Genomic DNA, 15685 nt, shown 5'->3' with positions numbered 1-15685 from the left:
TGTAGGCTGCTTACTTACATGGCTAGTGAAGAGGCGAACAGCCCAGGGGGGGCCATTTCTCTTGATGCCAAAAAGGCGTTTGACTCTGTAAAGTGGAATTACCGCCATAAGTTTGGATTCTGACATTGTTTTATCTGGACACATATGCTATATTCATCACCGTCGGCCAGGATTTGTACCAATTACTCCTTGTCTACTCCCTTCCCTTTTTATGGGGGCTGTCCTCTTTCTCCAGGTCTGTTTGCCCTCGCGGTGGAACCGCTGACTGCTCAATTCCAGGCAGCTGACTCAGTAAGGGGCATCTGTGTCAGGGTGTTGGAGGAGAAAATATCCTTATATGCTGATGACACGCTCCTATACCTTAATGACACGGCCTCCATTTTACAAGCTACATTACAGACTATAGACACCTTCAGTACCTAGTCTGGGATTAGGATTAACTGGAGGAAATATCTTCATTTTCCCACAAAACCCTTCACATCCTAAGCTAATTATAAATACTCCATTATGCTGGGTAGAGGAGTTCAAGTATCTAGGGCTAAGAGTTGGTGGCTCCCTAGCAAACTATTTTAATTTATCAATTTAATTACAACGGTTAACCTATGCACTACCTTTATATAAACTTACTTATCCCAAAGTAATTACCCTAAGAAATTTGATAACATCTGGTCCTTTTGGATATATTCTTGGGGCTCAGATGAAAAACACCTTCTAAACACTTCGTTATAGTTGACTCTCCCTTTATTTCCATCTTAAGTTCATATGGATAGGAGTACAGCAGTCTGAACTGTTTAGGAGATATTCTCTACTTCTGCAGTGGGTGACATCACTGGCGCATGTGCACTGCGGTCTAAAGGGACGGCATACCATTCGCTCAGAACACTGTGCTGTGTTTGTGGCTCCCCTGCCCACATGGGGGAGTGACGTCATCAGGGCTTGGCCATTAAAATGGCCGGAGCCCAATAACCAGGAAAAGAAGACCGGATGAAGATGGGAGCCCTGTCAGCTGTGACAGCTCCCCACTGGAGGGCTTTGTTTTAGGGTAAGTCTGGCATAACATGCTAGTATGTGATGCATACTAGCACATTATGACATTAACATGCAGGGGGAATGTTTTTCTTGACACGTTACTACTGCTTTGATGCTACCCCTCCCTTTCAGAGGCTAATTACTTGGGGAGAAGAGAACAGTCTGCACAGAGCTGGCACTGCATTGTCCAACCCCCTGCAAGGTAATAAAATCTGCACATAGACATGGCAAATTCTATACTTCTATTCCTTTTCATATACATACAGGGCATAAAAACACCTACAATATATACTACATGATAGAGAAGCCATTTTTGTAAACATCTCATTACATGAATGCAATACATACCAACTGGCATCATATCCGGATAGTGATTTCTAGTGACCGTATTAAAGGTACTAGAAGGCCTAGGTAAAACTGGGGGCCCTGAATGTCTTGAATCTTCTCCAACCTGTAACATAAGTGATGGGCAATATAAATACCATGCTATGTATATATTTCCTTATATAAACATAAATTAAGGTATATTCCTATTCTTCAAGAATTGTTAGTTATCATTTCTGGCAAACACAGATAAGGTACTGAAACTGGCTCAAAGTTATTTGTACATTTGTTAATTTGGTTTGCAAACATTTGTTAAAAACGGCATGCCTTGCTAAATAAAAACCAGAACACTTTCTCACGTTTTTCACAGCAAGCAAGCCTTTTTAAAGTGTTTTTTTTTTTTTTTTTTTTTAAGTCTTCACACACTCTGCGGGTCCTGGACTGGCCTAACACTGGGCCCTGGGATTTGGGCAAGGATGTCAAAAACTATTCTTATTATTCTATAAAGGCTCCACTGAATTTATTTCAGCCTGCTTACCGTAATGAAGCTCCTAACATATGTAATTACCCTTTTATCATCTGTGTTTCAATAAAGCAAAGTAACTGTTCACCCGGTTTAAAAAAAAAATACGCTGATTGCCATTTCTGGCAATAAAATGAAATTGTTTGTTTCATGGTTAGTCACTGAACAGAGATGATTTAGCAGTAGTACAATAAAATATATTAAAGAAGGCTATGGGAGTACCTCATCCTAAATAACATTTATACAAAAAAAGACCAACAGAATGGACTATAATGGTACCTATGAGGAATGTGCACAAAAAAATTGGTCTAGGTCTAGGATTATTAAATATTTGGACCCGTGCATACCAACCTTTGCGATTATTTCTATTCACATGATCCACGGGTCTTTTGCCAATCATTTGCAGGTACTTGATCTAAGCTATATTAATTAATTTTCTGGTCTTGGTCTCTGATTGGTTCCTTTTGGCTTTATAGTCACTTTCTCCCATACTTTAGTTGGGGGTTGATTTTAAAAGGACCTTATTCCAATTCTAGGTCCTTTGCTTGGAAACTTCTATGGCACCTATGATTGGTGATATTTATTGCCTCATCTCTGACTGAACAGGCTACTTCACCGAGCCAAGCGGTGTATTAGTTGTTATTAATTTCTTAATTTCTTTACTCCCATTATATGTCATGTTGTGAGCTCCTGTATATACTCTAAGCCCTTGTACACACGGTCAGAGATTCCGACGGAATGTGTCCTATCGGACCGTTTTGTCAGATATTCCGACTGTGTGTGGTCTGCATCGGACTGTTTCCGCCTGAATATCCGACGGACCAAGTTTTCCAACTTGCCAGTAAAATTTTCCAACAAAATGCTCCTATCGGACATACTCCGATCATGCGTAGCCTACTCCGACGGACAAAGTGCCACGCATGCTCAGATCAAATTCCTAGACCAACGCTATTGGCTACTAGCCTGAACGTAGTCCTGTCGTAACGAAATAACGTCATCACGTTATGTACAATCGGATTTTCCGACAACTTAGTCTGACCGTGTGTATGCAACATCCCTTCCGGACCTCTTCCAGAATTAATCCGTCGTAATTACTCAGACGGATTTGGTTTTCGGAATCTCCGACCGTGTGTACAAGGGCTAAGACATTCTCTTAATATGATATATGCTTGTTTTTATTGATAGATATATGCATTGAGGCTACTCTGGTCTTAGCCCTGCACCCTTGGGACACCATCCACTTCACCCCTCTATTTCATCTTTGGGGCATACACCGTTTCAGATTTTTGGGTCTCTTTATGGGGCTGGACACATATAAGTTTATATGTTTCCGCCCTGATCAGATTTATATATTTTTTGTATATGTAAACATCATCATTATTTGGAATGTTTATCTATCTACATGATTATACAGATGATAATATACATAAAGCATAAGCCTAATGACATCTCTCTCTTATGTTTTACATTTTGAAGGTTCTTCTGTTCACAAGTTAATAGATATATGGTTCTGAAGAAGCTATCTGCGAAACGTCAACCATTTTCTGTGACATGAAGTATAATTACTACAATTATGACTGTTAAAACTGAATAACATCTATCTTGTTTTTAAAAATATTTTGTACATATGATTTATTTTGTATAATAAATTACGAGAAAGTATTTTGTTTTTGTGCACATTCCTCATAGGTACTGTTATAGTCCGTTATGTTGGTCTTTTTTTGTGTTAGCAGTAGTACATTTTTCTGAACATGGCTGTTTACAAGTGGTATGACATAAGGAGGGCAAAGACCCATAATAACAAATAACATAACATAATAACAATAACAGCAATTCCAGGCTAGCACCTTTCAGCTTCAGCCTGGGCACACTGAATACAGATTTCAGTTGGGATGCGCCTGTATCGGAGCATCAGCACTGTTTGAAGCTTGCTAAAAAACCTGCTAACAGCTTGGTTAAAAATCTGTATTCAAAACACCCAGATTAAAGTTTTATGGCGGTTTAAGTTCCTCAACAAAGCTAGTTCTCAATCTCTCTCCTTGGTGCGCTTACCCTTTTTCAAATATAAGTTGTCAGCGCATAGATAAATAGATCATTAAAACAAACGTAAATGCTAAACAGTGCAGTGCTAAATCTTACTTATGATAATAACAAATATGATGATTTAAAAAATCCTCAGTTGTAATCGCCCTCGTGCAGTTTTTCTCAATGAAAGCAATGAAAAAGTAAAAAAAACTCCACATAATGTCTTTTTTTCATATGGTGAATAATCTCAGCCAGAATCTTCATGCCATCTCTTTAAAAACACGCTCTTTGCACCAACTCTACTAGCAAATGGACAACATTTCAAAACAACTTCATCAGCGAACCTGACACAATGCGTAAGGCAGAGTTTAGTGGTGCAAGCATAGCTGTGATGATAAAAAAACCTGCACACCAGGACTGGTAGTGACAGCCGTACTGAGGATCCGGCAAATGCATTGTTCTCCAGTGCACTTTATTTTTATTGTTTTAATAAACTTGGACACATTATGTGCTGCTTTATTATCTTTATGATACCTTCTGGGTGGAGGTTGGGAAAGTAAGAGCAGGCATCCTCTGACAACTTTTACTGTTTGTATGGGTACACTTAATTGCCTGACTTTATTTATAAGATTATAATTAAGGTCCACCAAAAAAGGGGAGCTTGTGCTCATTTGCAGGTGGAGTTGGTGCATGAAGGGTGTTTTAAAGAGACTGCATAAATATTATGGCTGGGATTGCTCACTATACGGAATAGGGACTTCATGCAAAGTACATTTTTTGAGATTGCTTTTAGGGCTTCCGCACATGAGCTCATTCCTCCTTACAGAACAAATACGCTAGCATATTTTGGTACCAAGGTGCCCCTGCTGCCCATTGAAATGAATAGGTGTAGGCGGCTGTTGGCACAGGTATGCCAAACTATATGCGCAAAGAGGCAAATGCATACAGAAAGAGTGTATTTAGGACCTTAGGTCTATATGCAGCAATAGGGTCTCTGGACACCAAATTACACTAGCATGTGTACACTGTGCATATGAGCCCTTATTGGAAAAGGCTACACAAATGGGATTTTTTGTGAGACACACAGAATCATTTTGGATGTGTTTTTGTGTTTGTTATAATGTTTGTCATTTAGGTTCCTGTTCAACAAAACGGTTTGCTGTTCACATTGCTATTTGGATTGGCATTTACAATCTAAAGCATGTGGATACTAGGTCTTACGCTAACCGTACACATTACAATCTGAGCATACAATCTCTGTATACACTTCCTTTAGCTTTATCAACGTTATGCAATATGAAGACCTAACTAAACCATTCATTCAATCTGAATCCAATCAGGCAGACCCTTGTAATAAAAAACTTGTTGGTCCATCTAAGGGTGATTGTAACATGAGTGGTGAGCTTTAGTGGCTCCAGTTTGCAGAATAAAGTTTATACTAACCTCCCCAGCACTGTGGCTGCGTTGTCTTGTTAAATGCTGCCGATGTAATAGTGCACTAGTTGGTCTGCTGCTTTGTAATGGAAGACGTGGGTCAATAAACGTAGTGCTTCTAGAATTATGATCAACAAAAAAGGGCTGCAAAAAATCCAATAAACATTAAACTAGATACAAGAAGGAATATGGAATTTGTGTATTCATGTACGTGCCCAGCTGCACATACAACAATTGCATGCAATTAAAGAAGAATTATTTGAATTTGAATTCATGCATATCTGCCAGTGTGGCTACCTCTCCTTTTCACCCCCTTGAGTAGACAGCTCAGACTCATACAAAAACATACCAAATTGCAATTTATTCCCAGTGGTGCCATGGGTTCCGCTAGACTAGGCCAGTGGTTGGCAACAGGTTGATCAATATTAATCTCTGTGATCGCAGCCATTTGATGGATTGACTGCAACTTGGTTTTGCTGTCTGTACTACCCGCAGGGTTACCAACAGTCCATTAATTCACTGACAGTTTGTAAAAATCTGTATATTTTGATGGAGTCTATAAGTGTCTGTGAATAGAAGCAGATGTTTGTAAAAATTACCCCATAATGGCTGCGTGCCGGTCATGTGATGCGTTTTCCTGTGCCCAGCAGGCAGGGATACAGAATGATGCTAGGAGATGTGATTCATCCACTTAGCATACTTGCTGTCTCCCCTTTTAAGATCATCCTCTGCTCCCCGCTGCTTGATTGGGCAATGAAGCAGAGGGAAGTGAAGGAAGGAGGACTTTGATTGGTGGGATAAGCAGCCTGGAAGTTAAGCCCAGCTACCGTCCAACAATAAAGAGGAAGTGCAGCCAGGACAGGGAGAAAAACAGGAAAAGCCAAGGAAGAGACAGGAAGGAAACCCACAGCGAGGCAGAAAGAGAACTATTGGGAACCTGCAGATGGGCTGTGTGCAGAGGAGGATGGAAGAGAAGGATGAAATGAAAAAGCCTCAGGAAGTGTTGTGCTAGTGGGTTCAGAGACCAGAGTTTTCTCGAGAACATAAGCCAGGGAGTTTGCCAGAACTGTGAGTGAGGAGCTGCCAGGGGGAGAATCAGCACTCGGCTCCCTGGGCTGGTGGAATTTGTGCATGCAGCTGGAAGGTGCTCGAGGGAAAGAGGCTGACCTGCCTGTCTAAAACATGTAAAAACCTTCTCTTCTAAGTAAGGCGTTACTGTGCTATTCACAGTTCAAAATTTGGGGATAACAAATGGTATGACTTAAATGCCATCTTCGGTTTCCTAGTCAAGGATACACATTTATCACACTTTCACACTACATCAAAACCATGAATACCTTGCTTTGATGATCGTGTTTCATTTCCCAGCCTCTTGGTAACTCAACTTGCTTATTGGCAAACAAATTCAAAAATCCTACAAGATCCCGATTATGTTGGTAACGTTCAAAATGATGGGCATCTCTCCGAACTTTGGTGATCATATGCTTCAAACAAGAATTATTTGTAAACATGCGGTAGGCACTCTAAAAAACAAAATAATTAACAGTTTATTAACACAGCACATACAGTGGCAATATATAATGTATTCCCAAGAAGGATGTATAGCCAATTTTTTTTTTTTTGCACAACATCAATTAGAGTGGAAGTAAAGGCAAAAAACTCTAAACCTATTCCCACCCACATTCTAAGCCTAATCTATCTAGGCCTTTAAAGAAAAGATTGCTATACTTACATCTAATCCGGTTCCAGGTTGAGTTATCAGTGGCGACTTCGGTGTGTAGGAGAGGCAGCCGACAATGGAAGCCCCATAGTAAGTGACGTCACGCCCCATAGTTCTTGTTACTTCCCAGGCATTTCCCAGCAAGGAGTTGTAGGCTTTCTCCTGCACACAGAGGGCGCCACTGGAGACTGGACCAGAGCAGCTTCAAAATACGTAAATATTTAGGGACCTTGCAAAAGTATTCCTCCTTGGCTTTTTACCTATTTTGTTATATTACAGACTTTAGTTCAATGTTTTTTTTTATCTGAATTATATGTGATGGGTCAGAACACAATAGTCTAAATTGGTAAAGTAAAATTAGAAAAATACATACATAAAACTTTTTTTCAGAAATACAAAAACTGATAATTGGCATGTGCGTATGTATTCACCCCCTTTGTTATGAAGCCCATAAAAAGCTCTGGTGCAACCAATTACCTTCAGAAATCACATACTTAGTGAAATGATGTCCACCTGTGTGCAATCTAAGTGTCACATGATCTGTCATTACATATACACACTTTTTGAAAGGCCCCAGAGGCTGCAACACCTAAGCAAGAGGCACCACTAACCAAACCCTGCCAAAAACACCAAGGAACTCTCCAAACAAGTAGGGGACAAGGTTGTTGATAAGTACAAATCAGGGTTAGGTTATAAAAAAAATATCCAAATCTTTGATGATCCCTAGGAGCACCATCAAATCTATCATAATTAAATGAAAAGAACATGGAACAACAAACCTGTCAAGAGACAGCCGAACACCAAAACTCACAGACCGGGCAAGGAGGGCATCAGAGAGGCAGCACAGAGACCTACGTTTACACTGGAGGAGCTGTAGAGTTCCACAGCAGAGACTGGAGTATCTGTATATAGGATGACAATAAGCCGTACATTCCATAGAGTTGGGCTTTATGGCAGAGTGGCCAGAAGAAAGCCATTACGTTCAGCAAAAAATAAAATGGCACGTTTTGAGTTTGTGAAAAGGCATGTGGGAGACTCCCAAAATGTACGGAGGAAGGTGCTCTGGTCTGATGAGACTAAAATTAAACTTTTTGGTCATCAAAGAAAACGCTATGTCTGGCGCAAACCCAACACATCACATCACCCAAAAAACACCATGCCCACAGTGAAACATGGTGGTGGCAGCATCATGCTGTGGGGATGTTTTTCAGCAGCCGGGACTGGGAAACTGGTCAGAGTTGAGGGAAAGATAGATGGTGCTAAATACAGGGATATTCTTGAGCAAAATCTGTACCACTTTGTGTGTGATTTGAGGCTAGGACAAAGGTTCACCTTCCAGCAAGACAACGACCCCAAACACACTGCTAAAGCAACACTTGAGTGGTTTAAGGGGAAACATGTAAATGTGTTGGAATGGCCTAGTCAAAGCCCAGACCTCAATCCAATAGAAAATCTGTGGTCAGACTTAGATTGCTGTTCGCAAGCTCAAACCATCCAACTTGAAGTAACTGGAGCAGTTTTGAAAGGAGGAATGGGCAAAAATCCCAGTGGTAAGATGTGGCAAGCTCATAGAGACTTATCCAAAGCGACTTGGAGCTGTGATAGCCACAAAATGTGACTCTACAAAGTATTGACTTTAGAAGGGTGAATAGTTATGCACTTGGACTTTTTCTGTTATTTTGTCCTATTTGTTTGCTTCACAATAAAAAATACAATCTTCAAAGTTGTGGGCATGTTCTGTAAATTAAATGATGCAAATCCTCAAACAATCCATGTTAATTGCAGGTTGTGAGGCAACAAAACACGAAAAATGCCAAGGGGGTGAATACTTTTGCAAGGCACTGTAGCGATCTATTTTTTACAGGCCTACTCCCACCCACAGGCTTAGAATGTGGGTGGGAGTAGGTTTAGAGTTAGTTTACTTCTACTTTAAATACTACATGATTTACAATTACAATGAAGACAAACACACACATAACTACTTTTAACAAAACGAACGTTTGACAAAACTAAAACTGCAAATCAGTGCAGTAAAAAAAAAATGCAAATCGCATTCTTTACTTATATCGGGACCCCAGGCACATAGCTAAATACAAAGATGAAGTACATATATGACGTTTTTTTTACTCAAAGCATTTGTATTTCTGTCTGTTCAGTCCAGAGATTTACACAGCTCTGCCACACAGTACACCCCTATCTGGCAGAGCAAGAGATCTGCAGTTCAGTAACACTTACATGGTCTCTTCCACACCCCCATCCTATGACTGACCAGTGAAAGAAGAGCTCCTCTCTCTCACTCTGGGTGGGGTAGGGAAGGAGCAGAGGAAAAAACTAAACATTAACTATGTCCTGGCACATGATAAGTAAATTCTAACAAACAATTTAAATCTGTCTGATATCTTGTTATTTCCAGCAACTTACTATCTGTTATTATTATGTCTAAGATCTAAGTTTGAAGGTCAGTTAGTATTGGCTATGGCAGACATTGAAGTCCGAACAGGAAAACACTCCATTAAATCGAATGGAGGATTATCGGACCTCATAAGTGAATTTGTACATTGAAAGATTTTGTAAAAAGATTGTCCGCTATCATAATCCATGGAGAGTCTATATCTCAGACAAGTGATATCGGCAAGATGCTCCATTGCTAGTATAAACACATATGGAGAAAGCGGACATCCCTGTCGGGTACTGTTGTGGTTTAGTACTGAACGGGAAAGCCTGCCATTGACTCATATTTGAGCTGTTGGCTGGTGATAGAGGGCAATGATGCTGTACACCATAACAGTTGAGATTTCTATGCTTGGGCGTGGCCAAGCCAGGCATGTGAGAGGACGCATCTCCCACAGCTCTCAGCATTAATCCAGTAACGGATCCTCCCCCAGCTCATATACCAACTCCACACCGACATAAGCAGCAAGAATATTCCCTCTGTACCAGGGGAATGACCCGAAAAGGACAGGCAGAGATTGCGGGCCTGGAACTCCAAGATGGCGCTGCAGCGCTCTCAGTGAAAGGCACACCTTGTAGACAGGACAAGTTGAAGGACCTGGGGCACAAATCAAGTAAGCCACACAAACCCTTGGGTAAAGAGGCCCCTAAGGACATGGTGTATTATGCCCAAAAGATGTCTGGGAACCTGGGGACAGAGACGCCACCCCGCTCTGAGGGGACACATTACCAGCAGGCAGCCATTATCCCTGCTCAGTGGGGGGGAGGATGAGAGGGAACAGACAAGCCTCATGACAGGAGAACCACAAAGCCCAGCAGCGCGGGACAGTGCAACCCACCCTGGCTGACATCCCTAGGGCGGTGAATAACTGTACAGCTTCTGCTGATACCTTAAAGAAGCAGTTTGGGGGCTTAAGAGAAGATGTGTCACTATTGAGACAGGACATGCAAAAGATCCCTATGCTTCATATACAGTGGGACAAAAAAGTATTTAGTCAGCCACCAATTGTGCAAGTTCTCCCACTTAAAAAGATGAGATAAGCCTCTAATTGTCATCATAGGTATACCTCAACTATGAGAGACAAAATGTGTTAACAAATCCAGACAATCACATTGTCTGATTTTTGAAAGTATTTATTTGCAAATTATGGTGAAAAATAAGTATTTGGTTAATATCAAAAGTTAATCTCAATACTTTATTATATATCCTTTATTGGCAATGACAGAGGTCAAATGTTTTCTGTAAGTTTTCACAAGGTTGTCACAAACTGTTGCTGGTATGTTGGCCCATTCCTCCATGCAGATCTCCTCTATAGCAGTGATGTTTTGGGGCTCCTGTAACACGGACTTTCAACTCCCTCCAAAGGTTTTCTATGGGGGTGAGATCTGGAGACTGGCTAGGCCACTCCAGGAACTTGAAATGCTTCTTATGAAGCCTCTCCTTCGTTGCCTGGGTGGTGTGTTTGGGATCATTGTCATGCTGAAAGACCCAGCCACATTTAATCTTCAATGCCCTTGCTGATGGGAGGAGGTCTGCACTCAAAATCTCACGCTACATGGCCCCATTCATTCTTTCATGTACACGGATCAGTCTTTCTTTTTCCTTTTGCAGAGAAACAACCCCAAAGCATGATGTTGCCACCCCCATGCTTCACAGTAGGTATGGTGTTCATTGGTTCCAACTCAGCATTCTCTCTGATCTAAACACGACGAGTTGTATTTCTACCAAACGGTTCTAGTTTGGTTTCATCTGACCATATAACATTCACCCAATCCTCTTCTGGGTCATCCAAATGCTCTCTAGCAAACCTCAGACGGGACCAGACATGTACTGGCTTAAGCAGGGGGACACGTCTGGCAATGCAGGATCTGAGTCCCTGGTGGCATAGTGTGTTACTGATGGTAGCCTTTGTTATGTTGTTCCCAGCTCTCTGCAGGTCATTCACTTTTTTCCCCCCCCGTGTGGTTCTGGGATTTTTGTTCACTGTTCTTGTGATCATTTTGACCCCACAGGGTGAGATCTTGTGTGGAGCCCCAGATTGAGGGAGATTATCAGTGGTCTTGTATGTCTTCCATTTTCTAATTATTGCTCCCACAGTTGATTTCTTCACACCAAGCTGCTTGCCTATTGCAGATTCAGTCTTCCCAGCCTGGTGCAGGTCTACAATTTTGTTTCTGGTGTCCTTCGACAGCTCTGGTCTTCACCATAGTGGAGTTTGGAGTGTGACTGTTTGAGGTTGTGGACAGGTGTCTTTTATACTGATAAGTTCAAGCAGGTGCCATTAATCCAGGTAATGAGTGGAGGACAGAGGAGCTTCTTAAAGAAGATACGGGTCTGTGAGAGCCAGAAATCTTTCTTGTTTCTAGGTGACCAAATACTTATTTTCCACCATAATTTGCAAATAAATTCTTTCAAAAATCAGACAATGTGATTGTCTGGAATTGTTTCCACATTTTGTCTCTCATAGTTGAGGTATACCTACGATGACAATTACAGGCCTCTCTCATCTTTTTAAGTGGGAGAACTTGCACAATTGGTGGCTAAGTACTTTTTTGCCCGCTGTAGAAATGACTGATCCAGAAGATCAAAATGTATTTTTTATGTTAATAGAAAGGAAGAACGAAGTGTTAAGGGCGTACTGCTACAAAATCAACCTGATTAGGTACAAATACTACCAGTTAGATACAACACTAACCTGGTCCCTAGGAATGGGTTGGGAGATTTAAGTTTAAATCTATTAGCTATTATTTTAGCATGAATTTTGAAATCCACATTTTTAAAGGGAAAAAGGCCAAGAGCTGACACATGGGATCAGGTCTTTAGCTGATTTGGCGATAACCGAACTTCAAACTTCTAGAAGCTGGTCTGTAAATGGGCATTGTAATTAAAGGTGGTTTCCAATAGGCATGAAGCCTGTGGTGGCCATAAACCTGTTGGGGTGTGAGGTGCCCATAAGCCCATTTGGACCAGGGCTCTTGCCTCTTGGCAACGATTGGGTTGCATGCTTGATTTCTTCTGAAATAACTGGCATTGCTAAATGTTCAATAGCTGAAGTATCGATCCCGATGTGGCGGCCGATCCTTAGCAACTAGCTCATTAAATAATGTGGTAATTACCGCTATATCGAACAAATACTGCATTCGGTATTTAATTTAAAAATTCTTAATTATTTGAACCCTTGCACAATTGTTATAGCATGCAGTATTTTACCACATTTTAGTACCCATTATTTAACTCTTAGTAAATTGACCCCGAAGAAATGGATTTGTTCAAATAAAAAAGAGCCATTTGGACATTGTATGTAGTTTTATCACATGGGTAAAAGACAAGATTAGGATCCCCTCCAAACACCAGAAAACTCTCTGTGAAATTTTCCAGTTTATGGAATATAGAAGTCATTGGTTAGTTATGGCTAGGCAAATAAATGTTTTGCTAGTGTAAATGTGTGGCCAAATATTTTTGCGTTTAGAGAAAGAAAATGGTCTTCCATGTCAATTATTGGAGAAGAGTGAAGGGAAGAGAGGCTGGATGCAAATCGCAACCCATTTTTGTCTGGGATTTATGCCTGTGAAGGACAGGGTGCAATAACACGATTTAAAGGTAGGGGGTGTGGGTCTTGAAATGTGTTACTTGCAGGAAAAGAATGTTAACTTTTTACTTGTGCATATAATATAAGGACTTTTTGTTGGAGACATTAGGTCCGCTAGTATTTAAAGAATATGTAAACCCAACATTTTGTATTCCTGATATGTGCCTGCTGTACCATGTATGTCTATGTTCGCTTTGTATTGCTTCTTTTGTGTGAAATCCCTGGTGTTCCTGCCAGTCCCTTTTCTTTCCTATTACACACTGACCACACTAAGCAGGGGAACACACCATGGTCAGTTCTCTAGCTGTGCTGGGATTTTAGTGTGCTCTCCTCCAATGATCAGCCTTATCTTAAAACCTCCCCCCCCCCCCCCCAACAGCCATTGACTGGGAAGCTTGGTGTACCGCTGTTTCTCCTCCCCCAGTTCTTATACAGCTGAGAACAAAGCGTATGTGATCACTTCTAAAAAAGGGAAAAAAGGTATTTCGAATAAACTGATTAGGTTGTTTTACAAGGTGAGGGGTTACAATCACTTTAAGTAACTAAAAGTGCAATGTGCCAACACATACACACACACCTGCTGTAAACTTAATGGGGAATGATCAGGGGGAAGAGGGTAAATTTTGGGTTGGAAAAAAAGTGAAAGAAGATCAGAGTAAAGTTAGAAAAGGTAGAGAAAAACACAACAAGTCAACAAGAATGTTAACAAGATAATATTTAAAGTGAACAGTACAACTATCCTATAGTCAGAGTTAGGGTACTGGAAAATTGGGACTTTGTGCCTTAAGTCCTTCTGGGGGGGTAAAAGATGAAAATGCCTCTGGGAACAAAGCCATCAGTCCACAAAACAGCAACAATCACAATAAAATACTGAAAACGGAGCATCTACATACACTGTGGGATTTTTTTTAACTTGGAAAGGAGGCTAGGCAGAGTAATGAGTGAGCAAGTCCACTGGGAGCCACATGGAAGTAGGTTACTAAGGTGCACACAAACGTTTGTACGATTTTGGTGTTATGCACAGCCACAACATGCTCACTTTTGTGGTATCAATGTACAAAGTGATAAGTGAGACAAAGAGGCCAAGTGCATGTTAAAATCTAATAAACAGCCATCAGATGTAACCCATCGAGCATGACATCATGAGTCAGGTATTGCTCACTGGATATAGTGAGAAACTTATGTAAACAAATAAAGCCCAATCCTGCTCAACTCAAGGGTATATCAAAGTGAGGATATACAAATAGGTGCTCATATGAAAAAAACAGACACAATTGTAAAACAATAGGTAATAATGCATAAAATAAAAAACGGATAGCAGCAAAATCAATATACTGGAAAAAGGGAAGAGGTAGTCCACATAGTGTAAGGTTTCACAGGGTACCCACTATCCACATTTGAGATTCCAGCTAGAGCAGTGGATAAAAGCTGGGGATTAACAGGGGGACATGGGGGTACCAGACACACAGCAATTGACAGACGGTCTGCGTCACATGCAGAGGTAAACATTAACCATTTAAAGAGAGGAGGATACTTATCCAGAAGGTTAAAGGCCTCAGAATGAAGGAGTAGCCCTTTAGAAAAGTTGTGGGGCTTCAGAGGGTTTCCTTTGCCATTGGAGGAGAGAGGGTCCAGTGATCTGGGAGACACAGTTCATGGAGCTGTGAAACACGGGGGTCTGGCCAGGGTTCCAATTGCTTTTGTGAAGGCTGGTAGATTCCTTGGGAAAATGAAGGATGGTGGTTCTACCATTCCCTCAGACAGAGGTGAAATGGGGTAACTGCCTATTTATGGGATGTTTTCTTTATGCAGCATGCTTGTGAAAGGGTTCAGGGACCTGCACTGAGCCAGGGTTTTCCGGGTCAGATCAGTTAGCAACATTATGATTGCACCATCCCTACACCCCTTTTCCTGAGCCTTTTTACATTATCCAATTTTTTACATTAAAGTGATTGTAAACCAATTTAATTTAAAACAAAATGAAAGGCAAAACATTTGTGTATAGACATAAAAAGGTTATAAATATCTTTTTCCTTTTTTTTTTTTTTTTTTTTTTTTTTAGAAGTGATCACATTCCCCCTGTTTTTAATTGCATAAAAGCTGGGAGCAGGAAGCAGCAGCACACTAAACTTCCCAGTGAAAGGCTGTGCATAGGGATGTGTCAGGGCAAGACTAATCACTGGAGGAGAGCAGGCTGATTTCCCAGCGCAGCTAGAGAACTAATCATGGAAAGCAGAGGGACTGGAAGGAACACCAGGGATTTCACACAGAAGAAGAAATACAAAGAGAACAAGATACTTTTTCATACAAGTACCTGGTACAGGAGGCACATATCAAGTATTTAAAACGTTGGGTTTACATAGAAATGCATCCTACATAGTACATCATAAGGGTTAGAGGTGTCGCAGTTATAAGGGACAGGAATCCTGTGAACTTGGCCTAGTTCAATAGGGTCCATAAAGGAGATACCCAGAAGCATGTTAAACATTGCTTGGATTGTGAGTGATTTTGGCCTGTGGCCTCAAGTAGGCCCCAAAATCTAGCATTATAGCAGTGTCGTATAAATGTGTCCATGTCATTTAGATATTC

At 40.9% G+C, this 15685-nt stretch overlaps 1 protein-coding gene across 6 annotated transcripts in view; it reads right to left on the bottom strand.

The window, feature by feature from the left end:
- The window catches only part of HECW2 (HECT, C2 and WW domain containing E3 ubiquitin protein ligase 2), a 365375-nt gene that overhangs the window by 62171 nt on the left and 287519 nt on the right, over positions 1 to 15685 (bottom strand). For all 6 annotated transcript variants that reach the window (XR_013261865.1, XM_077448729.1, XM_077448731.1 and 3 more), the window contains 3 exons: positions 6673 to 6858; positions 5345 to 5479; positions 1378 to 1480 (listed from right to left, as the gene is read on the bottom strand). Coding sequence is in view for 5 of the 6 variants with exons in the window: in XM_077448729.1 (XP_077304855.1) it covers positions 1378 to 1480; positions 5345 to 5479; positions 6673 to 6858 (424 nt within the window). In the remaining variant the exon portion in view is untranslated. The remainder of the gene's footprint in view (positions 1 to 1377; positions 1481 to 5344; positions 5480 to 6672; positions 6859 to 15685) is intronic.

Source organism: Lithobates pipiens, unplaced genomic scaffold, assembly GCF_037356315.1.
Source record: "Lithobates pipiens isolate NorthernLeopardFrog02 unplaced genomic scaffold, aLitPip1_a1.2 Scaffold_22, whole genome shotgun sequence".
In the NCBI taxonomy this organism is placed as follows: Eukaryota; Metazoa; Chordata; class Amphibia; order Anura; family Ranidae; genus Lithobates; species Lithobates pipiens.
This window is presented reverse-complemented; position numbering and strand designations above follow the sequence as displayed.